This window comes from Sphaerodactylus townsendi, linkage group LG03 (assembly GCF_021028975.2).
Source record: "Sphaerodactylus townsendi isolate TG3544 linkage group LG03, MPM_Stown_v2.3, whole genome shotgun sequence".
Lineage (NCBI taxonomy): Eukaryota > Metazoa > Chordata > Lepidosauria > Squamata > Sphaerodactylidae > Sphaerodactylus > Sphaerodactylus townsendi.
In genome coordinates, this window is record NC_059427.1 from 134,288,964 (window position 1) to 134,316,843 (window position 27,880).

A 27,880-nucleotide genomic window follows, 5' to 3' on the forward strand; every position below is an offset into this window, starting at 1 on the left:
GCCAAGTTTTGTACCTTATCAGTCTTGCTTGTCTTGCAAATGCAATTAAAAATTAAATCCCTGAAATGACCACATAGATGAAAAGGTGTGTATGTGTGTGTTTGAGAGTGTTAAAAGGAGCAAATTAAAACAAAGGAAAAAAGAGTGGAGTCACCAAGTTTAAATACATTATGGTAGCAGAACTTACAAAAAGTTCAGAGGTTTTGGATTTCTGTGCTCTGGGACTGCCCATTAAATAATCCTAAAAGACAACAGATCACGACTTCATAAAGGAGCTTGGCTGTAACGGGGGGAAGGGCGGCGGATTGGCCCGAAACCTGCAAGCCAGATCCAATCTCTAATTAGAACCTTTTGTCTAAAGGCTTTTCTAAAGCATTCCGTGTCTGTTTAATATTTAACATATGGGGGGAGGGGAGTTGAACAGAGTTTTGTGGGTGTGGCCGTTATATTACAATCAGATATTGTTTAGATGCAGAATAAAAAAAGAAAAAGAAAAAGCCAATTTTCTTCCGACGTGAAACTTTACAGAAGAAAAGGCATGCGGGGGGGGGGGGGGGGTGCTGCGGAGGCAGACCGCAAAATGATTTCACAGCCTTGCCCTACTAAAGTTGTACATTTTCCCCCCTCCAAAAAGAGCAATACAGCAGCAGCTTTGCATTGTATGAGAAAATAAAAGGAAGAGAGTTCAAACAGCAATTGATCTTTATCTCATGGGGGGAAGGAGGAGCGGGAGGGGGGAGAGAGAGAGAAAGAATAGTTTGTAAAGAAAGGGCTGAGTGGATCGAGCAAGAAAAGGGTTAAAGGCAGGGAGTGTAGCTGGTTGGGGAGGTTGAAGAGAGCAGGCGATGTTGCCTGTCCCTTTAAGGTTCCTTGCAGCTCTGAGAGAATTGCAGGGATAATACGATTGGGGCGGCAGGATCACTTACTTCTGACGTTCCAAAGCCTGGGGGAGTTGGCTAGAGATTGTTTCCCTTTGATAAGGTCCTGGCAACTTAGTAGCAACTCACGAGGCGAAAAAAAATCCAAGTCTTAAAGCTTGAGCGTGAAAACACACACACACACACACACGCATGCATATACTCCACAAAAGTGAGGAAATTCTCTAAAGGCAGAGAGAAAAATAAGTCTCCTTCCAGCCCATGCTTTCTGCCAGAGCCTCGGCTAACGTAGCCAATAAGTAAGAACTGCGCCTTTTGATTTCATTTTGTTTTTAAAGGAAGGGGGGGGAAGGTGTTGCAGAAAAGGCTCTTATCTCCCTTACAGGACCGTCCTCTCGGTTGTTCACTTTGATGTGCACAGTTAAACCCACAGCTCAGTGTTTGTTGGAATAGCCCGGAGGACATTTGGTGCATGGAATGACTGCTTGAAACAGGACCTGAGTTGAAAGGAGGGGGGTGGGTGGGGGGTCAGGAGAAGCGGGGGAGGGATCAGGGCTTTTGATTTTTTTCCTTCCCCCTCTTTGGTTCAAGAAGAAGGGGGTAGCGAAGGAAGGAGAGGATCGCACCGAACTCTCTCTTCGCTGGTCTATTTCGTGCAACGTCTTAATACCCCCCCTCGGTTTTTTTTTTTAAAAACTCTCGGATGCGATGGCGAAACAAGAGGGGAGTTGGAAGATGAGAATATAAGGTGGCGGGGAGAGAATCAGTGCCACATCGCGGATTACTTTTGTAGGAAAGGACTAAGGGAGGTGGATCGGAGTGGGGGCTGTTTTAAGGAAGTGCCGGTTGGTGGAGGGGGCCGAGAAAACCCACCCGAGCGGCGGGATCGATGGTAAGTTGCAAAAGAATGCCTGCGATCCGAGCGCAGCCTCCCCCCCCCCCCCGCTCCCGGGTTGCTTTGATGTGCCCTCGGCTGGGGCTTTGAAGTTGTTGGAGGAAAGCTATTTATGTGTGAGTTAGGAGCGAGCAGAGGCTGAACAGGAGATAGAGCCGCGGTTGCCATTATTAATAATAGTTACAGCCACCACCACAACAGCGCCGAGGTTTTGAGCGGGGGCGACACGGCGGAAGGGTAGGTGCCGCTACAGACCCCCCCCCCCACCGGTTGTCCCGGTAAATTGAGGAGGTGTTTTGTTTTGTTTTTTTAAACGTGTAGTATTTGTAAGGCCGGCGTGACGGCAGAGGAGAGTTAGAGATGTTGGATGCATTTTTGTTTGTAGACGTGAGGATGCGATGTGTCTCTCCCCCTTCACCCCTCCCACTACGATCAGCACCCCCTCTGAAGTCCGGAGAGGCATCACATGCTTCCTTACGGGGCAGGTGGTACACACGACCCGGAGAAAGCAACTGGCTTAGGACTTCTTACCCCCACCCCCAAATTCCTCTTCCTTCTTGAAGATCTCTTGTCAACCCCCCCCCCCCCCGTTCAGTCAGTCGCCATTTCCGGAGATTTTTCCTTTAATTTACCCCCCCCCCCCCGCATCCCCAGGATTGCACTTTGAGAACACTCGATGCTTCATAGGTTCTAGCCTCTTTTTTTTCTTTTGAATGAATTAGATATACTATTATTTTTTTCACCCTTTCCCCTGGGTTCTGTTTCTGCTGGGGGGTGTTACTTGTTTTGAGGTTGGGGAACAGACTTGAGAATATAAACCCGTTGGGAATGTCTTTTCCAATCCCAGATGTTCTGCAAGAAAGGCACAGTACTTTCTTCTTATATCCCTCACCCCATAACCTTTGGCACGTGAACTCTTGGCAGATTTTGGAGGTACGGTGAGGAATACAGGAGCTTTTTTAAGGGTATCAATTTTTATTTGGGATGATGCCTGAGATGGTAGGATGTCCGGAGGAACCGGGCATTGACTTGCTCTCCTGATATAGTTTAGAAGTCTTTACATGTATAGTAAGGTAGGTTTTTATTGGATGAATGCTGGGGTGGTTTTTTTTTTAAGCCAGGGCTTAGAAAGCTAGTATTCCGCTGTGCAGCTTTGAGAAGGGTGTTGGAAAGAAGTACAAAACTTCCTCTCACAGTCTTGTTTGATTCCCTTTAATGAAAGGACCTAACAGTGTAAAAATAGCATGAAGAGGTCCAAAAGTGGAAGGGGGGAAAAAACCCCACCAATCGCTTTCTTCCAACATTTTTTACTATTTGGATGTCTTTTAATGTAAGTTGCCTTCTTTAACCAAGTCTGTGACAAGTCTCTGAAGGCTGATGGTTCAGTGAAGAGGCAGACCAATTCTGTGGTCAGGATTTCTCTTAAGCACTTTCTCAATGTACAGTTTCAAAGGAGCATCCAGACTTGTACATAGAAGGGTTTCTGGTGATCATAATCTATGTTTAAGGAGTTGAAGGGGTGGGGGGGTGGGGGGGGAGAAATGGAAACCAGATGCTGAGGAAAGCACATTTTGTTCTTTGCCTAGAGTTATCTACCAAAGGGAGGGAGGGAGGCAAAAAAATTGGAAGGAATTTTTTGGTGCAGAATGGGTTTAGCAACATAAGGGATTCAACATTGTTCCTGGGACTGCTCAGATTTTATCACTAGCAGGAGGGAAAGGTTCAGGAGGGACTTTTCCTTCTACATGTTTTGATTTTAGAAGCAGTTCAGTAATTAAGAGTTCACTGTTTTTTGTTTCCAACTCTCCCCTCCCCCTTTGCTCTCTCCACACCAAAGTTAAAAGTGTGCCCAGAGTTCACTCTTTCTCTTTGAAACACATATCTGATACTTTTGATTAGCGCTGCAGATAGCTGCGGTTGCCTCTTTATTTTAATGTGAAGAGTTGAAAAGCCTGTTTACTTTTTGTCTTTGAAGTTGGGTGGATCTGGTTTTGATTAGATCAATACTCCCCCCCTTTTTTTTCTAAGAGAGAAGACTCAGAGGATCCCCTGCCGACTTGAGAAAGAAAAGCGAGAGGCACGCAGATTGCTGAGGAACTTGAAAAGAAAAGGCCCTACCAGAAGGAGCACCAGGAACCATGAGCAGTGCAGCGTTGCTGACTCACCTTCCAGACCCCAGCAGCAGCTTCAGAGAGGATGCCCCCCGCCCCCCTGTGCCAGGGGAAGAAGGAGAGACACCATGCCACCTGCCTGCCAACTTGTTTGCCCTGAAAAACCAAACCTTCAAGGCCATGTCAGTTTCTTCCACGCCAAGGAGGAATGACGATGGTCTTGGGGAGCCAGAAGGCAGCGCATCTCCCGACTCCCCTCTTGCACGATGGACCAAATCCTTGCATTCCTTGCTGGGTGATCAAGATGGTGCCTATCTCTTTCGGACCTTCCTAGAAAGGGAAAAATGTGTGGATACTTTAGACTTCTGGTTTGCCTGCAATGGCTTCAGGCAGATGGACCTTAATGATACCAAAACTTTAAGAGTAGCCAAAGCTATATACAAAAGGTACATTGAGAACAACAGCATTGTCTCCAAACAACTCAAGCCTGCCACAAAGACCTACATAAGGGATACTATCAAGAAGCAGCAGATAGATTCTATAATGTTTGATCAGGCACAGACTGAGATTCAGACTGTGATGGAGGAAAATGCTTACCAGATGTTCTTGACTTCTGATGTATACCTCGAATATGTAAGGAGTGGGGGAGAAAATCCTGCTTATATTAACAGCAATGGACTGGGGAGCTTAAAAGTGGACTGTGGCTATCTCCCTACGTTGAATGAAGAAGAGGAATGGAGCTGTGCAGATTTTAAAGACAAACTTTTACCATCTGTAATTGGACTGTCTAGTAAGGCACTGAGGGCTACAGCAAGCATCCGAGCTACAGAAACTGTGGAGAACGGGTTCAGGTAAGGTACCTGGTTTTGGAATGGCTATTGGGTTTGGTTGCTCCTGAGGCTTTCAAAATAGATCTGTGAATGTTGGGAGTAGATCTTGCAAAGAGACTCTTATGAACCTTAAAAAAAAAAGTTGGTGTTTTATCTCTGGTTTGGAGGAAAGGCTGTTTTTCCTCCTATTAAAGCAGTACATTGTGGTTTTAAGACCCACCAGTTCTTAAAGCTCTTTTAGACATCAAAAAAGAACTTCAAAGCGACTCTTGTTCTTTGAGACATGCGTTAATTGTTACCACTTTAAACCACATTAAGAGGAACTGGGAAGAGCACCATCTAGGCATGCGAATGAGTAATGAAATACTCGTTTGCCAACTTCATCCTCAGTCAGTGTTGAAATAATGTGGATTACATGCAGAAAATGGGGAACAATTATGCGATGGGGGAGCAGGAAAATCCATGCTGTGCTAGCCTGTGTAACTTAAGGAAGTTTTATGTATGACCTACATGTTTTCTTAGGAGATCCTCCGTAACGGCCTTAAGTTGCGGGCATAGGGTAATGGCAGGGGCAGTTGGCCTTTATATGCATGTTCCAGATTCAAGCGGTGTGAGAAGGTGGTTCTCTACCCAGATGTGCTTGGGTACTCCAAGCTCTGTTCTTGTGCAGGCTGACAAAAGGTCCTTCTAAAAACTCCAACATCATATTCTCCCTCTCAGCCATGGCATAATCTTCTGACACTCTATGCATTCTATCCCCTCCACTTCCCTGGCATAAAGGACCTGCTGTCTCTCTCTGTTGTGTGTATTCTGTCTTGCTTTTGGGAGTTTCTCAATCTGGTAAGTGTTTGACATCTGGTTTACAGGAATTTCTTTGAGTGTTTCTGTGATTCATGGGCATCAGAGCGCTTCAGGCATCTCTGCTGTTTTCAGCTTGTTTCAATGATGGTCCGCCTCTAAGAGGAGGGTTCTTGTATTGCATCTGGCGTGTTTCTTGTATGCGCTTCAGAGGAGCAGCAGTGCTTTCCGTCTCTTCCAGTGGTGGAGCTGGGGAAACAGCTGGTTTTGATTTTGCTCTCTCTCACCCCAGTGCAAATCTGGAAGGCCTCCAAACATCTTTAAGGGAACTTCTTCCAGTTGTTACCTGTGCAAATGATACCATGTGTTACCTGTTGGTTTCATCTCTGTGGTGGGAGATCCTTGGTAAAGCATCTTCTATCGTCTTAATACTTTTCTTAAGCGAAGGAAAGTTTATATTTTTAGCCATAACAAGTATTTTTTCTCAATGGGCCTCAAGTGTTGTGACCTATACCAGCTGTATGTCTGACAGCTGTATCCCGCTGTTGTACAGGATTTAAACAGTGTTACTTTCCCATTCTGTTCCCCTCTCCCCATTATAATGCAGGAAGTAGTAGAGGAACTTATAATTTTAATACAGCTCACTGCCTGAAAGCATGGTTTTCAGTGTTTTGCCCACTTGGCTTTTTCCAAAGTAGAACTGAAAACAATATATTCAATCTTTGAGTGGTTGAAGCTTCACTTGAGCCTGCAGACCTAGCACATGCTTTTGATCAGCAATATTAGTGGCTTGCCTCACACAGTTTTCCAAAGACTTGATTTTTATTGCTTTGATCCTCCCCATGTGTCCTGTATTTCTTAGCAAAAAGAGCTGGATTTGAACATGCATTGCGATCCTATCTGCCCTGGCCTTATGTTGTTTTGGGCCACCTCAGAACACCTCAATCGCAGCCGCTTGCTTGAAAATGGGGATAATGTCACCCAAGGGGGCAGTAGGTACACACTCAGTAACATCTGTTAACTCCTATGCCAATTAGAAGTGCTATATACATTAGTAGTATTAACGTGTTGACCAAGATCTCATGTTTATGTTGCCTGAAGGCATTAATCGAGAAGCTGTTTTCCTAAGCTAGAAGGCATCAATTTTGCTTTTCCTTCCCCTTCAGTTTTTTTTCCCAGATTGTGGGTGAAATTAATATTGAATTGTCCAGTCTATTTTCTGCTGCTGTTACAGGATGACATGTCAAATGCCTTTCCGCTTGGCTAGTGGAATAGCCTCCCCCTGCACCCCCCATTTGACTGTACAAGTACTATGATAGAAGTGTGTCTAACATGTCAACTTCACAGAGAACTGTTGTTGATTTCTTTTCTTTTTTTGCTATCCTGTCACAGCCAACTTAAGGCAAGTGCACAGAGTTTTCAAGGTAAGGGACATTCAGAGATGGGTTGCTATTGCCTGCCTCTGTGGAGTGGCCCTAGCATTCCTTTATTTGTGTGTAGTATGTTTAAAATATCCATATTTTCAGTCCTCCTGAGACCAGACAAAGTCTTCACCCTTGGTTTAGATAACTATCCTTTGTCAGGATTACATTTTAAAGCTATATATTCTTTTTCCCCCCTGTGGACTGAAGTCAAAGTTTATTTGACTTTTGAGTTGTTTGAGGTCCCTGAAATAGAACTGAACATCTGTTGATTCTGAATTGATCACTCACAAGTTTATGTGGGCAAAAGTGCCCTCTTTTGGTGCAGTATTATAACATAATAGCCAATAAGGCAGACCTCTAAGGAAGTTTCATCTAGCAGATGGTCCTCTACTAGCTCAAGGCATTCCCTCTAACGTCCCTTCCACACATGCAGAATAATGCACTTTCAATGCACTTTCAGTGCACTTTGCAGCTGTGTGGAATTGCAAAATCCACTTGCAAACAATTGTGAAAGTGGATTGAAAGTGCATTAATCTGTATGTGCGGAAGGGGCCTTTGACCGGATTTTGTGTGAAGTTGTTGAAATCAAGTTCCCATCAGTTTTGATGCAGTTGTGGTAGAGCTGAAGGAAAAAAGTACCTTCCAGCCTCCTTGAAGAGCAGTGGGAGGCAAGCCGCTTCTCTGCTTCTAAATATTGTCATCATAAAACATCCATCAATGCTTTTGACCCAAAGACATGTTAAGTTAGCCACTAAAAGTTCAACTGCAATTTCCTTAACCAATGAGTGAATTTCTGTACTTGGCTGAAATAGATAGTTTGGGGTAGTTTTGTGACTAACTTGTTTCACACTCATATCCCTTAGCCTGTGAAGCAAGACTTGGTTGGCTTTTGGACAATCTCTATGTATACTCCATGTCTCTCTGGTGTTCAAGGCCTGCTTGTCATTCTCTTGTGAGCATGGCTGTTGGGGGGGGGGGGGAGTTTAAAAATAGATATTCTTCCGTTGTGGTCCCTGTTACAAAAGACACCCTGAACAGATTATTTCATCTCTCTCTGTGATACTGAGCTTACATGGACTTAGATACTGGCCATTTTACCATAGCTTCAGAAGCACTTTTTCTTGAAGCTGGAGAGGGGAGGGGCCGTGGCTCAATGGTAGAGCATCTGTGTGGATTCAGAAAGTCCCAGGTCAGTTGCTATCATCTCCAATTAAAAGGATCATATAGTAGGCAATGTGAAAGATCTCTATCTGTGACCCTGGAGAGCTGTTACCTGCCTGAGTAGATCATGCAGCCCTTCATGGACTGATGGGCTGATTCAATGTAAGGCCGTGTCATGTGCCCCTATGAGAACAACCATTACCTGACAGCTGAAAGCACTTTTCATATTGGGACTGAAGATGCGTTGTTTGGAGTTTGTGTGCTTATAGACCATTGCGATGGCCATTGCGGTGAGTCTAAACTCCTTGAAAGCAAATTTGATAGCATCTGGCTAAAATTACATTGTAGGGTGGTCAACTTTTTTTTTTAAGCAACATTATGAAAACATCCCTAATTGGTTTACTCAATGCATGTGGAGGGTTTCCATATAGGTCTCTCTTAAAAAGAAAAACTTAGGTTTTTCTCCCCGCCTTCCCCCCCACCCTTTTATCTCCACCCACTTGATCCACATTCTGAAAATGTTATTTTTCTCTGTAACATCATGAGTTAGAGTTTTCTGCAGACTTGTTTTGAGGTTTGTTCTAAACGTGTTGAACTTATTGGGCTGAACAAAGTCTTACTTCAAACAAACCTGAGAAGATGAAGGCTCCAAATGGCCTCCCCAACAGCTACTGAAGGACTTCTCCTTATACTCCCATAGGGATGCAGTGTAAGCACAACAAAGCAGTTATTGCTGCCTTGGTATGATAAAGGCTTTGCATGCACTTTAAAAGGAAAGCTTGTCGGAGCAACTTAATGAGCCGGGCTGGTTCTGTATGGATGGTGAGCATCTTGAAACCAGATACTTTATAACAATAAGGCTAATGGGCCTGGGTTTTGTAAAAGCAGGACATGAAACAGTTTCAAGGAGAGTCATAAAAAGTAAAGACTTCAGTCTTCCCTGCTCCCACACTCCAAACACTAATAGTGGCCTAAAGAATGTCACTGGGACTTTACAAGTTTGCATGCCCCATCAGGAGGGTCAGAATTTCTAGCTTGGGTACAAAATTTGGATTCTCTGCTTTCATGGAAGTGTAACTATGCTTTCAATTGGAAACATGTGGGGCTGACCTGTCTTTTAGATCCAAATTCTATTCTTTCCTTTCCCCCCCCCCCACCCCATCTTTCAGATGTCTTGATCTTCCTACTGCAAAATCTTTGTGTGCTTTGGAAAAGAATGCGATCCCAGCTGTGCTTAAATACCTGATTCTTTTGCAGCCTGGCCTCTTGCAAAGGTCATTTTGAAATGGAGGCCTAGAACTTCAGTCATGCTGTTTGCAGTCATAACTTGAAGAGGGGGCTGTCTGTGTGTCTCTCTTTCCCATCTCTCACCCCCCACCTCAACCCTTTTCTTTGCTTAAGCCTTCACAAGGACTCATGTTTTCCCCCTTGCCCATGAAACAGAGGAATGCAACACAGCAGGGGAGTAGGGGAGGGTGGGAGGGATTGTTGTTTGAGAGAAAGCTGAGTAAAGACTACTGAAGAGGTCGAAAGTGGGTAACCAGGGCAAACAGAGACAAAGAGATGAGAATACTGGTAGAAGGGGAAGGGCTGCTTATCATAAAGGCAGCCAAACTGCTCACTTAAATCAAGCTTTGCCCTCCTCCAAGGGGCGTGGGGTTTTTTAGCTGCTCTTCAATGGCTTCTCCATAAACAAACAAACAAACTTAAATCTGGGTAAAAGATGGTGCCACCTGCCCTCTCCCCATGCATCCTAAGTTGCTTTCAAAAGAGTCACAGATTAAAGAGTCCATGTCTCTGTTAAAATTGAACTTCAGAACCTTGGTTGGTCAGGGCTGCCATTTCCACATTTGTTTAAAATGAAGGATGTGGTCTGCTTGCGGGGGATGTGTCCTGTGGTATGTTGTGGAAGTGAGGGGTTTATGAGTTGAAGGCGTGTTCTGTTGATGCTCCACTGGGTGGGTATCTGGGAAAAGGAGGAGAATTGTGTAAAATGAGGAACATCTGGCTGCCTTTGCTTGTGTGCTGTGCCTGTTGTGCTTGTGTATTGAAAGAGGATGCTGTGTGGAAATGTAAGCATATAATTTCAGCAGCAAACAATTATCACAGACGTGCAGACATTTATGTATTGAATCCTGAGCCCTGTCTTGGGCTTGGAGTGTCATTACATTATAGAGGCTACAGAGTCCCACCCTTGTTTCTTCCCCTGATTTGTGCTGCTCCATTGGAGCTATATAACTAAAGGAGGAATCGGTGACAAGGGCTACTCTTTACTTGCTCAGCACAGTAGAAGCACAAAGCTGCCAGTTTACTTTGTAGTGTACTTGACAACACACTGTTGGGGTGGCACAGCTTCTGAAGTGGTCCACAAAGGAGTTATCCTGTTGACATCAATGGACATATTGAGTTACACTTTTGGGGTTTTGTTTGTTTTACAGTATCCTTTAGCATAATGTCTGTCAGTCAACTCTGAATTGTGCCAGTCAAACACTTCTGTCATTTTGACGTGCTTGATGGTGGAAAGTGCCTTCAAGTCGCTGCTGACTTACGGGCGACCCCATTAGGCTTTCAAAGCAAGGGATGAACAGAGGAGGTTTTCCATTGCCTGCCTCTAGTTAGCAGCACTGGAACTCCTTTATGGTCTCCCATTCAAATTTTAACCCTGGCCAACCTTGCTTAGCTTCTGAAATCTGACAAGATCAAGAGAGCCTGGGCCATCCGGGTTAGAGCATGCTTAGAATTTCTTAAATCTAGACCTGAAAATAATGCTAAAGTATAAGCTCTTAACATTTAGCGCTTCTCCTAATCACTTAAAATGCAGTGAGGTTAACCTTAGCCCTACCTGCGTGGTAGATCTGTGTAATTTCCCCCACAACACAAACTGGAGGCTGATAGAGAATGGTTTGCTCCTAAGATGGTTGGATGCATGGATGAAATTTGAATCTGGGGCATTCACAGCTCAGCCAGCCTGGCTTTTTCATTTCGTATGCACATATGAAGGCTTAAAAGAGAAGTTGGGCCCTGGGTTGAATGGGGAAAAGTTAAGTAATGGAGCAAGCTGGTAAGGGAATCTAGGGAATTTCTTTCTTTCTTTGAGATCTGAACGTGTAAACCTGCCAGTATCTGTTTCAGGTATACACTACTTGACTACATAGAAACAGTTTGGATGTGTTCTGCGATGCGAGGCATCAATGACATTTATATCCTAATTGAGGTTCTTCTAAAAATGTACCAGTCTGTCAAAACAGTTGACTTGTTTTGGTTAAAATGGCAAATGTTCTCAGAAGTCCCCATATGAATCCTAAAAACTTTAAAGATGTTGATATTGGAGTTGGAGTGCATGACAACTTTCTCTCTGCCACATTGAGACCTTTGTAATCTTTGAGACCCACATGGAGGGTAAGCTTGTGAATGAGTACGACATGCATTTCCTTCTCCCCATGAGCCAAAACCTTAACCTTTTAAAGGCTTATTTTGATTCCCTGGTCATGGATGTGCACGGAGAATCTGTGGTGCCTCTGCATGCTGGATCTGCTCTCAAACTTGCTTTCTGTGTGAGTCTTGCCAGAATGGAGTACGATGGGGAGAAAGGAATGTTCTGAATCAGTCTTAAACTGTGCAGTGGTTGGTAACTTGAAGGTTACCAACCTTCACGGGCTTGTAGTGGTAGAACTGCTTGTGAAATCATTTGGAACAAACAGTGCATGGAAAACTTGATCTTAGACATGTCTGCCTTCAAGGTAGTTCCATTGTAATTGATAGGGCAAACTTCTAAGGGTTGGGAATGTTACTTATTTGGTTTGGTTTGTGTATACTTGTTTAACTACCTCATTACTATTTGGTCTTTCAGTCGTATCTGTTTCCTGAGTTCAGAGAATAACTGGGTTCCTGATTTTTCTGTGTTCATAGGTCTTTCAAGAGGAATGATCCTGTTAACCCTTACCATGTGAATTCTGGCTATGTCTTTGCTCCAACGACTAGTGCAAATGATAGTGAAATATCTAGTGATGCTTTGACTGATGATTCCATGTCGATGACAGACAGCAGTGTGTAAGTATCCCCTAAGATGAATTTGGGAAAATATGTTGGTGTGAGTGTTTATATATGTAAATTTATTTTTAAAAAAACACAGTGGTTATTTTTGGTTTAATGGTAGGTTCAGCTTCCCCCATTTCCATGACTTCACTTGAGAGTCAAATGGGGATTCCTGTAAACAGTCCTGTTCTCCCAGTAAGACTAGAAACCTAGCCTGTAACCCATGGAATGCATCCACAATCTCAATCTTGCCTAAGCCTTTGTTTTGAGACTAGGTGTATTATCTCATTAACAGTCATAAAAAAAGAGATTGCTTCCTCCAGGAAGTGCTTTCTGAGGCTACTGGTAAACTTGCTAATATTGTTGACCTTAAGGACTAGCTGCTTCCTCAAGTCAGATACAGGTGGCTTCCTTGTACAAGGAGGACTCTGTAGAATAGGAGTCCAAACATGTGATGGATCTCTCTCTTGAAGAAGAGTGGGGCAGAATGATCTGGTAGAATAATCCTGACCTTTTGAGTATGCAGGAATAACAAATTCTTGATCATCCCGAGACAGACTTCTGTGCAACCTCTGGTGAACGGTATCTGGGCCACTGGTATTTTCCCCTTCTCCCCCTCCCCCCACTTCCTGTGTTTCTGTTGCGTTTCTACCTTCTTTGGAGACAGAGGCAATTTGGGAATGAAGTGCTATGGGAGAGATTCTCCCTCCCCCCCCTTTTATAGCATGGGGGGGATAAGGTGCTTAGTTCATATAGCTTAGTACCTTCCCCACATTTAGTTCTACTTTTAATTCTTACAGTGTGCTAAATTTTACTTTGAAGCGATGTTTTCCCTATTGCTACACGACTTTTGGCAGTAAAGGCCTAGCAGTCTGAAGAGAAAGGATTGAATAATACACCAAAGATGCAAACTTTCAACTATTCCCCCCGCCCTTGTTTGTGGGTTTTTGGAGTTGGCATTAATGGAAAAGCAAACCCCACCTGCCCCCGCTCTCTGTGCCTTCTTATTGAACAATATTGACCTGAAATGAAAGAGCCACATCGCTGTTTTATTTCTCTTTGCTAGCTGTGGTTTGTATGTGATCATGTGTCAATAGAGCATTCATTGGGTTAGTCATTTCTGGACCAATGTTGGGTCACTTGGGACTCGCAAGGCTGGGATTATACCCTCTCTTCACAGCAATGCCAATTGTAGGGCCTTATATAGATGAGAGCACTGAGTGAAAAATAAAGTGCATGGTGGATGAAAGGCTTAACTGAATCGCTTTCAGCCTATTGTTAGTCTAGGGGAGCTTAGAGGGGATAAGAGGATAGCAGGCCGCTTTGAAATTTACTTGAACAAGTGAATAGGAGCTCCCCATAAAGCCATGCATGAAAGGAGCTTGGCTGTTTTTTCCTGCCATAACAATAGCCGGTACAGGCTGTGAGGAGCAGGGGGAAGCTTGCCTGATTAAACTACTGGGAGCTTCAAGATATGGGGAGGGGTGTTGGGGTTGGTGGGAAGAGAGACAGGGATCTCAGTAAGACTGCCATTAGTGTTATGGCTTCAGAGAGCAACCCTAGGAAAACTCAGAAATTTAACCATTTCCTGCTGCAAATGGATCCTGAGCTCCCCATCCTCCTCCTCCTCCTCCTCCAAGCCTTTGAACTGTTTGGATTTCCCTACTGCCTAGAAGGAAGCAAACTGAAAGACTGTTTACCAGCAGGAGTGTATGTGAAAGAGTGAGAGCTACCCCCTCCTCCTTTTGGAGCTATATAGCTAAATACCACACACTCTTAAAACCAGAGCACGCTGATATGCTTCAACAGCTGTTGTCCATTGCAGTGACACCAGCATGTGTGCCAAAGTTGTTTTTGTGTTTTGAATTTCCTTCTCTGCAATGGGCGCATGGAACGGAAACTTGAGAAAAAGGCATTGTTTGAGGGCAAGTCCTGTGGATGGGGAGAGAGTGGAATCAGCTGGTGTCCCCTTTGATGCTAAAGCCATTGGTTTTGTGGTCCTTTCCTGTTCAACTGTAAATTGTGTAAAAAGTCTAGAATGGCTCTAGTGGAGAAGGACAGAGTCTGTCTCAAATGGATCAGGTGTCTTGGGTGGTATGTTGTCATGTGCTGAGAAAACTAATACTTGGTTATTTTCTGAATTGGTTTAACCCCAAGGATTTTGGGGGGGGTTGGTCTAATCTCATTTTTGATGTTGCCCACAAAAGTATTGGACAAAGTCACATTTCCATTTCTTGATTGGAGGGAAAGAGCGAGAAACCAATTATTGTATTATTTGGTAATATCTTATTTATGGATTTACTTTGGACACAGGGGAGTACTGCTGAGCCAACTTCAAATATTACCTTATCTTACAAACCAGGCTTTTGATGTTGGCAAGATCAGAGGCTCATTTTCAGAGCCATTGCCAAATGGAGATGGGAGTGAATGCATATATGCCGGAGTCTGATATTTCAAAAGAAGCACTGAAACTACATTCAGGTTAGGTCAGGCACATCTAAGTCAAAAGGCTAAGATAATTGGCTCAGCTTAAATGGCAGCTGACTGGAAGGAAGACTTCAAAACTAGTGTTTCCCCAGAAACAGATTGGCTTAGCACCAGACTGGTTAGAGAAAATGTTTATAATTAAACCATGCCACTCAGTGCTTAAAACTTTGCAGTCTTATTTCCTTCACCCCAGAGCTAGATTTAAAGCTCTCTCTTCACACACACACACCCTTTCACACGCACCCGATACCAGAGAATTTAGCACAAAACTAATTTTTCTGGAGAGAAGAAGGGGTTACAGTGAGACTTTAAAAATGGTCTTAAATTATAATAGAGATTGTGACTATACCTGTGTCATAAATTGTGCACATCGGCTTTTAATATTTTCACTGTTCCTCTGTTCATGATATTCTTTTAAATTCTGTATCAGACCAGTAGAGGGAAGATTTATAGTGATAAGATTCTGTGTCAGATCAGTAGAGGGAAGGGAGAGTGAAGATTTATCCAGGGTCACAAACTGAAATTTTAAGGTTGAATGGGAATCTGTAGCCAGGACTTCATCAGACCTGCGGCCACTACAACCCCTGTTTCATCGAAGGTGCAAAGTACTTTGCTATTTCTTTCCCCTTCCCTCTTAATTTTTATGAGGCAAGGTCACGATTGCTTCTGTTTTTCTGATGGAAGGTGTCAAACTTTAGCTAAGGCCCCTCTTAATCTAGTGTTCCAAGCAGAAATAAAAGTCCAGTGTTCTCTCCCCTACACCATACTTGGGCTGCAATCTACTTTCTTGGCTGTAGAGTTCATGGAATAAAATGGGTCTTGCTTTTGAGTTGACCTGCCTAGGATTGCTCTGTTATCTCTTTGTCTGCTAGTTTTAAAAATCCTAACTCCAGCTACACATCTTGCCTTCATTAGCACTCTGGGAGTTTTTCTTTTCCTATTTTTTGCAGTTCTTTTTTTCTTTCCAAAGTTCTCTTATTTTTAAATATTCTGTGCCCAGAATTTGGAAAGTGCTCTTAGATCCCTCATTAGAAGGTCACATTTGGTTTCCCAGAGTTTTTAGGTAATACCACCCTCCTATTGAATGAGGTTCATCTGTCTTTCTATTTAATTTTAATTAACATCTTCTTCAAAGATAGCTGCTGTTTAAGTGAACCAATTAAAATGACACCCTCTTTTAACCAAATTACTGGGGTAGGGAGTATTGAAAACAATTGGGATGATCGGAAGTCTCAATGAATGGGAGAGTGATGTGGCATGGATTTCTAGAGGCTGAGCTGCCATGTGGAGTGGACTTCGCCTCAATTGACATTGTCAAGGTTCCATTAGAAGGCTTTCTTACACTGTTCCTTGTCACAAGCAAAACACTTTGCAAAGGAGGCAAAATAAAGCAAAGTAAGCAAATAACCAACTGTTATGGACCAGGATCTCATTTGTTTCCTGCTTCTGCTCTTGACAACTCTTACATGGATCTGGAAGAATCTCCAGTAGAAGGAAGAGCATTAAATGTCCCTGTTCTTCATGGCTAATTGGCTTCTTTCCCAGCCTCCACTCACATTGAAGATGCCTTATATAGAGAGACTTATTGGCTCGTCTAACCTTTCACTGTCCACCTGAACTGGTAACTCTCCATGGCCTTTCTTAAGAAGCTTTTCCTAGCTTTACTGCTTAAGAACCTCTAACTGGACCTGCTGAAGATTTGAGACCCTCATACATGCAAGCTGTGTACTGTACCAGTAAAGTACTGTACCAGGCCCTCTTTATGGTCTCTGCCATTCATCACTTAATGCTTATTTTTCTTGCTATCATGCCAATAGCTTTTTTTAAAAATCCCATTTTCATCCCATAAATTTGCATCAATCTTGCATGACTTTTTTTGTCTTCTGTCTCTTTCACATATTCGTCTGTTCCCCCTCTGAGCTTAGGACATCTTATGGGTGTTTCACACTGTCCAATTGGAAAGGCAGGAAATTATTTTTTTTTCTCCCTCCTTATTGTGGTGAGACTGTCCACCTTTCTTCTAGACAGCAGCTCTTTCTTCGAGACTGTGCTACTCTAGCGATTTTTGGTATATCTTACCTACTTTCTTTTCGTTCTTATTAACCTTTTCTCATACTTGTATCTTCTACTTTGTTCCAAGCCTATCAATTTCATTTTTGATTCACCTTCTCACTGCCACCCCCACCCCGGGGACAGGAGAACTGGGAACTCTCAGCTTGCAAGGCACTCAGTGTGGGTGTCCAAGCTATGAGTAGATCAGGGGGAAAAAGACAACTTAGCAGAGGAAGACATTGACACCCCTCTGACTGCCAAATGAACTCCTGATCAAAGGAGCATACTAGTCAACCTTGTAGTGAAACTCAGGGAGGAAAACATCATCTCCACCCATATCTGGATGATCTTGTTATTAGGTCGCAATTTCTCCACCAATCCAGGATGGACATCCAAAAGATTCTGTGTTTCCTTCAGAAACATGGATTCTTGATGAACCTCAGGAAGAGCACCCTGAACCCAGTTCCAAGATTGGAACACTTGAGTGTCATCATAGACACCAGGGAGAACAAGATCTTCATCACTAAGCAAAGGCCAAAAGGATTAAAAAACAATCGATGCTGGTCATTCAGTCGAAGTCCTCCCCACTCATGAGTCTGTCATCTCTTCTGGGACTTCCTTGATGTACAACATAGATGCCATTCAATGGGGGAAACTTCCCTGCAGACCTCTGCAACAACTCCTCAGGCCTTGCCAGGAAGAATTTGTTCAGTTTCTCCATTGCGATCCCACATCAAGTCAAACACAGCTGAACTTGGTGGGCCAAATCCTCAAATATCTTTCAGCACAAATCCTACTGGATTCAGGGCCCCTTTGAAATATTCACTGGTGCCAGTCTCTCTGGCTGGGGAGCTGCAAACAAGGGGATACCAGTCCAGGGGTGACATCTACCAAGACCTTCCTACCCATCAACAGATTGGAGTTGAAAATCATTAATCCCACTTTGCTGAATAATTCAATCCCATGTATTAGCGAGCACCAACAACATTGCCAGCAAATCCCATATAAACCACCAAGGGGGATCCAAGTCCCGGCATTACACAAGGAGGCCTCAAGCACTTACATGGGCAGAGAAGAATCTCTTCTTGATATGTGCATAACTCTTGTGGGGTCTCTATAACACACAAGCAGATTAGCTCAGTTGCCAGGATATCCAGGAAGGAGAATGAAAACTAAAGAAGACCCCCTTCAAGTTGGAGTTACCACACAGAGAAGCAGTTAACACATTGATTAAAAGGGTAGAAGGTAACTGATTGTTAGGAAGTACATGTAAGATAGGAAGGAGGGAAAGATAGCATGCTGCTATCTTACTAGTTAAGATGAGTCTCTGCAACTAACTTCTGAGAAGAAGCAGGATATTGGATCTGAGAGTGTTAGTCTAAGGACAGACAAGAGGTGACACAAAAGGATGGAGGGGTCAATTACTACCTTCTCTAGCTAATCACTTGCCAACCCCTGATGAATCTTCATCTCATTTCCTTTGCACATTAAACACAGTTACATCCAACACCCCTTCTCAAGAGCTTGAGTCCACAAGATTAATCTTCTTAGGTAGATTTTCAAACTTCTCTCCAGGTGACTCAACAGATGGGACATTCCAGCGTGGACCTGTTCACCTCTCCCTCCAATGGCCAGACCCCCTGATTCTTCACTTGATATTTCCATCCATCAGCCATTGCCATGGATGCTCTGATGTCTCCTTGGCCACTGAAACTCTTGTATGCCTTTCCTCCTATGCCAGTGTTGCACTAGATCTGGAAAGAGCAGGTGGAAGTGATAGTAATAGCTCCTCGTTGGCCCCATTGTAAGTGGTTCTCTACACTTCTCCAGATGTCAATGCAACCACCTCTGTGACTTCCACTCAGCAGGGACATGTTACAACAGGGGCCCATCCTGCATCTGAACTTGGCCAGACTGAACTTAACCGCATGGAGCTTGAAAGGAAGGCCTTGATTAAAGACAGTCTGAGGCCCTTCCCGCATGGGTCTTGTGAACGGGGGTGCACCGGCATACTTGCAGCCAGTGCATCCCCCGGGGCCATTCACATGTTGTTTTGCAAACGGCACTGGTGCCCCAGCAGCCCATGAGGCTGCCTTTGCACGGGGGCTGCTGCGTTTCCCCCCTCTTACCTCCACTCTGCTGCCGTCGTTCAGCAGAGGCTAGGGGACATGCCCCCGTGGCCATGGCAATGTCTCCGGGGGATGGAGGCCAGGAGGTGTGTCCCCTAGCCTCTATAGAGTGACGGCAGCCAAGAGGAAGTAAGAGGCAGAAAAAAGCAGTGCAGGGAAAACGCCATGTTCCACCTGGTGTTGTTTGCTCGGCACCGGATGGAAGGCAGCGTTTTGCAAAAGGAAAACCAGGAAAACGCTGGTGTGTGTGTGTGTGTGGGGGGTATTCACCACTTCACCTGTGCTCCAGCAGCGGCAGCAGTGTGAACACCTCCCCCACACCAGCGTTTTTACCGACCCCACAAGGCTTTAAATGACTTGTGCAGAAGGTACCTGAGTGAGGCTGTCACCAACACTATCCTAGCTTTTAGGAGGAAGTCTTTATAATCAGGCTTTATAACATAACATGGAAAGCTTACTTTGGGTCCAGAAGGAAGAAATTGAATTTTCTCTTCCCAGAAGGCTTATAATCAGGTCTTTGATCTACCATGCTCAGGAGACAAATAGCTGCAATTGACACAGTTATTCTATGTGTAGGTGGTTGGCTGTTACCTTAACATCAACAAATTCTCAAATTCCTTAGAGGGGTGAAAGCTGGAACTGGTTAACTATCTATTGCTTCCCCTCTTGGAGAGTGAATGGGGTTCTCAGCGCCCTCACCAAATAGTATTTTGAACCACTACATGCAGTACCAATGGAGTTCCTGAGCATGAAAACTACATTCTTTGTGAAAATAACCTCGGCATGATGGGTTTCTGAACTGAGCATGCTATCAGCGCATCCAGACCTATGCGTATTCCATAGGGACAGGGTTGTTCTTCCATCATTTAGTCCCAAGATCAACCCCAAGTTTCATCAACAGCAGGAGATATGCCCTCCTTCCTTTTGTCCTTGACCTAAGCATCCCAAAGAGGTCATATAGCACACCCTGGATGTGAGGAGAGCCCTGAAAATTTACATACTCAGAACTCAACCTATTAGATAAACTGTCTCAATGTTCATTACTATTTCTCCACCAAACCTAGGGTGAGCCATCTCTAGCAGCACAATGTGTATCTTAGAGGCTTATTATGCTCAGAATCTTGAACCACCTACTGCAATCACAGCCCACTCAGTGCGCAGTGCAGCTACCAATGTGGAACTGAATAAGAAAGCTTCGGTTGAAGAAATCTACAGAGCCACCACATGGTCTTCAATATCCACCTTTGTAACGCAACATAAAATTGACACATACAGACTGGCGGATATAGAATTCAGCCAGAGGCCTACAGCATGTACACAAAGTTGACCAATGATGACCCACCCATATTGGGGACACTGTTCTGAGACTCCCACAGGATTACCTCCGTTTAGAGGGAGAACAGTTATTGGAAACTTACTGTGTATGGTCTTTGTCCTCTGAGCCAAGGAGGACATCTTGCACCTCCCATGTCATCGTTGGCAATCAAAGGCAATATCTTCTCTATTATATTCAATTACTTATTTTATAATTATTAGTTAGTTCCCAAGCATAGTTTATGGTTAATTGACTAGAGCTCTGAGGAGTATCTGAACTGAGGAAGAAAGATAGGTGGTCTCACCCCAATCAGGAAGGAGAAAAAGATTGTTTCCTGTCTTCCCAATTGGATGGTATGAAACACCCACAAGGTGGCCTTCTCGATTCAGAGAAGGATCATTCACGGTAAGTTTTCATTAGTCATTCTCTTTCTTCTTCTCAAACTTTAGGGCCACAACTTGCCTTTTTGTCTGTTCCTTGAAGTGTTATGTATACACTGGCTCTGCGTACGTTTTTATACACAGTGGGCAGTGTTTGACCATGGCATATGTAATTTAATTTGAACAGGAAGCAATTGGTAAAACAGAATATTTTCTTTTGCCTTAGTATGCTTGCCAGATGTGAGACAGTTAATGAATCTGTGCTGTTCTTTCTTTCAGAATCCAAAGCCATTAAGAAACTTGTGCCTGCAAAGAGGCACACTTGACATTCTCTCCCCTCCCCCCGCCCAGTAATTACAGTTCACTTAGAGATTTTTAAAAAGCTCTTGTATCTCTTGCTTTCCTGTGTTAGTCACTGGGAGTTTGAAGCCTTCCCCCATTCGCACTCAAGAGTTAAGCCCAAAATGTACCACAAGCAAAGAATGGCAGGTATCATATCTGCAGATCAAATGGTTTGAGCAAGAACAAGGATGGACAAAAGGAATACTTGGGTCTGTGGCCAACTTGGGGTTAGGAAGGAATCCCCTCCTAGTGAAAGGTGGTAATCAGACAAATCCTTGAGTGTAAGCAAAGATCCTCTTAAAGGGAATTCTGCCTTCCAGAATGTCTAGTTCTACTAGATTTTGATGCCCTAGAGCCGTGGTGGCGAACGTTTGGCACTCCAGATGTTATGGACTACAATTCCCATCAGCCCCTTCCTACATGGCCAATTGGCCATGTTGGCAGGGGCTGATGGGAATTGTAGTCCATAACATCTGGAGTGCCAAACGTTCACCACCACTGCCCTACAGGGAAGTGGAAGGAAGGAAGCCCCAAAAAATGTTGAATGTCCTCCTTACTCAGACTTGCTCATGGCCTGATACCTTGAAGGCTCTTGAAGGCTTCAGACAGAGGAAATTGCACAAATACAAAAGGTGCTTAAAATATTATCCTCGTTAACACAAACGCCAGCCAAAAGTGTAAAGAAAGAACAGTGAATAACATTTTCTTGTGATTGGAAAGGTTCTTAGCTTTTGACTCGGGTGTATCGCTCAAGAGGAAACAGGAATCTCTTCTCTCCATACTTTTGCTGGCCAAATGTAGCACGTAGATGATAATGTTGCATAAATGCTTGGGGGGGGGGGGGCGGTACAGGAGGCAATCATTTATAGACAGTAAAAGTTTGGTAGATTAGTTGCAGCCCAGTAGGATTTTATCTGAGATTCTGCGTGGACACAATTCATTGCCTGGACTGCTCCTCAGTCTTCCCGCCTCCAGCTTCACTTCTTGCATAAAGCTTGATTGAAAAGTTCTGGTTGGGTCAAGTTCAAGTTTGCAGCAATGTCTGAATGCAGGAATCTCTGCAAATGGCACACATGACATTGCCTAATGCCAAGTTAGGTCAGTCTTGTCTACTTGTCTGGCAGTGGCTCTGTAGGGTCTAACTGAGAGGTCTTTGACATCATCTACCTTAGCATTTCAACTGGAGATGGTGGAGGTTGAACCCAGGACCTTCTGCATGCACACCAATGAGCTGTGACCCTGCTTGAAGATTGTTTACCCCCACAAACTGGGATTCTGAAGCTTGACATAATGCCGATGTAGAGTCATAGTATGGAGAGAGTATATTTCACTTTGCTGAGTCCTTTCCATTTAGATGCCATGAAAAATGGAAGCTTGATTTAATCAGGAAGTTTTTAATCAAGTGCCAGGTGGGGACAGCAAGAGGAGCAATTGCTACAGCTGCTGCGTTCATGCTCATTCTCAGTCTAATTGCAACTTGTGACAGTGTCTGAGTGGAGCCGTGTGGGAGCTTTGAGATGATCTGTAACGGCCAGTTCAAATATTGATCTTTTTTTTTTTTTTTGGTCTGTGTGATATTTTAGATAGAATTCTGAGAGTTGGGAGTGCGATGCTGCATTTAAACACTCCACAGCCCACAATGAGCCAGTGAACAAACCTCAAGCCCATTTTAGAGTGGGTGAGCGAGCATAGGGGGTGGTTGCCCTTTTCCTAGCCCTCGTCACCCAGCAAACCCACAACTGTTGATTTGGATGGATTGTTCAGCTTGGATGGAGCCCAGCACACCCTCGCTCTCACGCTGCTTGGAAAACCTCCAGTTCCCAGTTGGACAATCACTCACATTTATAAGTCTGCTGGGAACAAATCTTTTATCCCTGGAAATAGTTACTGCTTCTCCTGGCAGGGGATGTAAAGATAAGTTAAATGTATGGAAATATTAAATTGTCTGTTGGAAAATGGGTGTGTGTGTGTACTAGTGTATCTAGCCAGTTTATCTAAAAATCACAGTGACCAGCTAGTACCAACCAGTATGAGACTGAAGGAGTGACTTGCATCCTTAACCTAGAAAAGCTTCTGTTAGGGCAGGGGTCAGCAACCTTTAACACCCAAAGAGCCATTTGGACCTGTTTTCGGAAAAGAAAACACTTGGAGCCGCAAATACTTTTTGACATTTAAAATGAAGATAACACTGTATATATTGTTTTTTACCTTTACGCTTTGTATAAACAATTATAGTGTGTTGCTTATGAAATCCATGAAGTGCTACAGAGAAAATTATATTTTATTTATGCAAAGAACACATTTTGAACATTTTGAATTCTTAAAAAATAAAAAAAATGCCGAGTTGAAGGTCTCTTTCAAAAGAATTTAAAAGCTGAACTTAAATTATCCATGTAGCAAACTAAAAATGCTGTGAGCTGCCATCCGTCATCCAAACGGGCAGGATAGACAGCGGCGGCAATGCCAACGATGGCAAGTTCCACTTGGGACGTGCCGAGCGCGCCTCCTCCCTCCCTCCCTCCCTCCCTCCAGTGTCCTTTCCCCTCCTTCCCTAATCTGGTGCCTTCTGTCACCTGCCAGCTGGGGGTGGGGCAGTTGTTCGCTTGCTTATTATGGCAAAGCGTAGTCCTCAGGTTGCTCAGGTCCCAAGCCACATGGAGCCACAGTACAAGGACGAAAGAGCCGCATGCGGCTCCGGAGCCGCGGGTTGCAGACTCCTGTGTTAAGGTATTCCCCAATAGCTTTAAAAGGGGCTTGGATAGATTTACGGAGGAGAAGTCGATTTATGGCTACCAATCTTGATCCTCTTTGATCTGAGATTGCAAATGCCTTAACAGACCAGGTGCTTGGGAGCAGCAGCAGCAGAAGGCCATTGCTTTCACCTCCTGCATGTGAGCTCCCAAAGGCACCTGGTGGGCCACTGTGAGTAGCAGAGAGCTGGACTAGATGGACTCTGGTCTGATCCAGCTGGCTTGTTCTTATGTTCTTATGACTGTGCAGGGCGGGGGGACAAAACCACAACCTCAGCCAAAGACTGATTAGAGGAATAGTTACTGTATATGGTTTCAAACTGGTGCCATTCTTCGGGGCAGAAGTAAAGTTTGGGAGGGGGGATTTAATCCAAAATGTTGCAATCCCTATACTAACTCAATAAAATCCTTTCTAATCCAATGAGAACAGTTGGTTGTTGGGGCATCTAGTTTCTCCACAGTTCCTCTTTTCCTTTCCTGAAAGCTCCCATGGCCCCTCCCCTTTTCCTGCTTCCTTCTCTCCTTTCCTCCCACCAGCGTACCTATCTCCTTCATCTTCTCTCCATCTCTGGCAGCTTCTTCCCAAGAAAACTATGGCTCAGTTACACAATGCTGATCCTCAGACTGGGCCCTATTGTATAATGGGGAACCTGAAAGGACTCGTGAGGAGCGCCTTATTTTCTCCTGTATCACCATTCCTACATTATTTTCTCTTTCTGTCCTCCTAACAACTCTCATAATCCTCTCCTTACTCTCCTTCCTTCTCTCTTTCACACTCACTCACCACCCTACTTATTACCTGCTATATTTATGGTTTATTTGCATCCACCCTTCTCCACAACTGGACCCCCAAACAGTTTACGTCGTTCTCCTCATTTCTGTTTTATCCCTACAACAGCCCTGTGAGGTACAATAGGCTGATTCAAAGTCACAGTTACTGAGCTTACGTCTTCTTGAGAATATGTCTTTTTGAGTAGCTTAGATCTGGTTTATTTTAAAAACATTTATACTCTACTTTCTCCCCAGTGGGGACCTAAAGCATCATTACAACATCACTGACCTCCATTTTCTCCTCACAACAACAACAACCTTGTGAGATGGGTTAGACTGAGAAAGAGTGATGTGCCCAAGGTCACACAGTGAGCTTTTGTGACCGAGTAGGGATTTAAACTTGAGTCTCTCCGATCACAGTCCAGCACCCTTAACCACTACATCATCTTAGTTCTATATACAGGACTTGGCCTGTTCAGAAGCTTTCTTGCCTCTGTAAGTTTTCTACATGTACATGATCATGTGTTAAAGAAACTGGATCATTGATCTGTTAGGAACACCAGTGGGTTACTAATTGGGGGCCCTTGAGTGCTGATGTTAATAAATGAGTAAAGGCCACATCGTAAATAACATTTAAATGTGATTGGCTGTGCATGTGGCCAGGTCACATGATAAGAAGTTTCCCTGTGGCCCACGCCGTGCATATATCAGTCCTTCATGAAACACAGAGCTCACAGTTGTTAAAGGTATTCCTCTCTTGGTCTGTTATGAAAGCTCTTTCCAACTTTATTTCTGTCCTTGTGGAATAGCACAAGCTTAAACTGTGTAGGGTAGGCCACAAACTGAATGATAGTTTTGAGTGGGGGGCAGTGTTATTATGACTTTCTATTTCTGTGGGGCCATCTCTTTCACTCATTTTTTAAAATCTGAGAACAGCTAAGCCAGAGTTGCTCTGTAGGGTACAACTATGCAGTTATCAAGGTTGGGACAGATTATTAGTGTAATGTAGTTACGAGTACTTTTCCCATCTTGGTCTTCGGCGGTTAAGACTTTCTGAACTGCATTTGGTTGCATGATAATTTGAATGTATCCAGTGCTTTGGTGGCTTCAGACTACTTCATGTATATTATCCATCAAGATTCTTGTAGATGCCCATTTCTTTAGAATGAGAGGTCTCACTGCCTAGAATTGTCCTGCTCTTCCCATTGGAGCCGTAGGCTCTATTCACAATAGGGCGTTCATCATAATCATAGCAGAAGCACATCACCTCTGAAGGCTGTATCTCCATTGGTGGCAGAGGAGATGTGAAGAAATCAAGGGTGGGTGCTTCGGTTTCTTCTCTCCATTGCCTGCACGGGGGAGGGGGGGGAGACGAGCTGGGCTTTATATCAGTTGGTGTTGCATACCTGAGACTTGTAGTTCCATCCACAAGTTCCACAAATCCCACTTTCCATATTACAATAAAAGGAGTCTAGCCAAGTCAGTTCCTGCTGTTATTCCCCCTATCCCTTTCCTGTACCATCTGAACCAGTCTGCAGTTGCTAATACAGTGGCAGAAATGAAATGGGAACACCCAACTGGAATTATGCCTTCTCTTCCCCATACTTGCTGAACTACAAAGAAATCACAAATGAAATAGTCAAGTAACACTCCAGCAGATACCAGAACCCAACAAACCACAGCATGTTCTAATCTTACCCTACAGGGTGTTTACTCACAAACATTTCTTCAGTGGAATTTGAAGATGGGAAAGGAAGTGCCTTTGACTGGAAACCACAATTACTTATCTGAAGGTTTGGCTTGCATTACAGGCCTGGCTTCAAAGTTATGTGAGCCCCTGGTGAAAAAGGATTGGTTTCTTTTGCCTCCCACTGCACAACCAAGTGCAAGGGACTCTTGAGTAGGTGGCTAACTTTTGATTTCGTAAATATCAACTCGCTGTGTGAGATCAGGTGGTGGAGCTGGTAATGCTTCCTGGAATCTGTTTTGAAGAGGAGTTTCATTACCTCATAGAGTGCCTAATCTAAAAATGATGTGGTTTTTGATTTACAGTGATGGCATCCCTCCTTACAGACTTGGGAGCAAGAAGCATCTCCAGAGGGAAATGCATCGAAGTGTCAAGGCCAACGGTCAAGTTTCTCTACCTCACTTTCCAGTAAGTACAAGAAATTCCATAGTGGGGAGAAAGGAATTTTTTGAAAGCTTGTGGTCCTGATGCTACTCTCAGAAGTTAAATTATGCTGTCTAAGTTGGTCTGATCTGGTCACTGCCTGTATTTGGGGCCTCCTGAGAACAAATCTCCTGGGGACAGTATAGGTCAGGTAGTTATATTGTTCTGATTCCAGGATTAAATCCTGCTTCTGAGATGTGAATTGCTTGTCCAACTATTGGAATTGCAATAAAGGTACAAGGTCATTTCAAGAGTTAGCCCTGATAAATTTGGTTGTTTCAGACTGGTTGGGACAACGTGAAATGTGATCTTTATTGTAACAAAAAGAAAACAGGAGAAGTAGCACACAGATACCACGTTCTCATCTTCCCCATTCCATATGCATGAAAAATATGGCAGGTATCATTTGTTTGCCACATTTATATCCTGCTTTTCACCTGTTGCAGAATTTGTGGGTGCATGTTGAGGTCTCCCATCCAGGGGAAGATCAGATCTCAGACTGCATAGCTTCAGTATGACTGCTGTATCATGTACCCTTCAAATTATACCTTGCCACCCATCACAAGTGAAAAACTAACCAGTATGGCAGACCATCTGCCTATAAAATGGACTTCCTGGCAGGAATTAACAAGCAAACGACTTTGTATGCCATTAAAGGTTGAAATTGAAAATTGAAGTAAACGACTTAGAAACCAAGAGGTTTCCCAAGAATTGAGCTCTTGGTGAATTCTTCCTGATAATGAAGCTGAAATTCTTATTTCTAACGTAGACACAAATACACATGTTTTTCCCATCGTCTGTATCCCCATGATGGCGCAGAGATGGATATACTGCCTGTGTCTGGTGGGGATAAGCTGTTATGCCATATTTTGAGCTTGGCCAAGTCATCTGGTTGGCTGTTGTTGGAATCAGAATGCTGGACTAGATAAGACTCTTAGTCAGATACAGCAATGAGGTTCTTATGCTGATAGATATTGTGTTCTTATCTTGGTGCAGGGCTGCAATTCAGTTGTAAAGCTTTTTGTGCAGGAAATCTCAGGTTCAGTTCTAAGCATCTGCTATTCAATGGGTGGGAAGTATATTCCTGCTTGAGATTCTTGAGGGAGTTGCAGACAATGTGAATCAAAAGTATATAGCTACGTGGGACTAGTGCTCTAACTTCACTCAAGAAAGCTTCATATATTTATTATTATTATTACTATTAATATTATTAATATTATTAATATTAATTCAATTTAGTATACTGCCCCATCCCCAGAGGGCTCTGGGCAGTGTACAACATAATCGGCATAAAATATAAATAACAAGAGTAGCGAGTAGGTAACAACAAATAAATAATACCTAACATTAAG

General features: G+C 43.7%; 1 protein-coding gene across 3 annotated transcripts in view; it reads left to right on the top strand.

Annotated features, from left to right (window-relative positions):
* The first annotated feature begins 1,043 nt into the window (after window positions 1-1,043).
* The window catches only part of AXIN2 (axin 2), a 47,388-nt gene continuing 20,551 nt past the window's right edge, over window positions 1,044-27,880 (top strand). The window contains exons 1-4 of one of the 3 annotated variants that reach the window (XM_048490487.1): window positions 1,044-1,177; window positions 3,802-4,735; window positions 12,007-12,147; window positions 26,411-26,513. In XM_048490487.1, coding sequence (XP_048346444.1) covers window positions 3,912-4,735; window positions 12,007-12,147; window positions 26,411-26,513 — 1,068 coding nt within the window. In that variant the 5' untranslated portion in view covers window positions 1,044-1,177; window positions 3,802-3,911. Of the gene's footprint in view, window positions 1,178-1,431; window positions 1,771-1,879; window positions 2,011-3,801; window positions 4,736-12,006; window positions 12,148-26,410; window positions 26,514-27,880 lie in introns of those variants that run through there. The other 2 variants (XM_048490485.1, XM_048490486.1) reach the window with 2 other exon arrangements.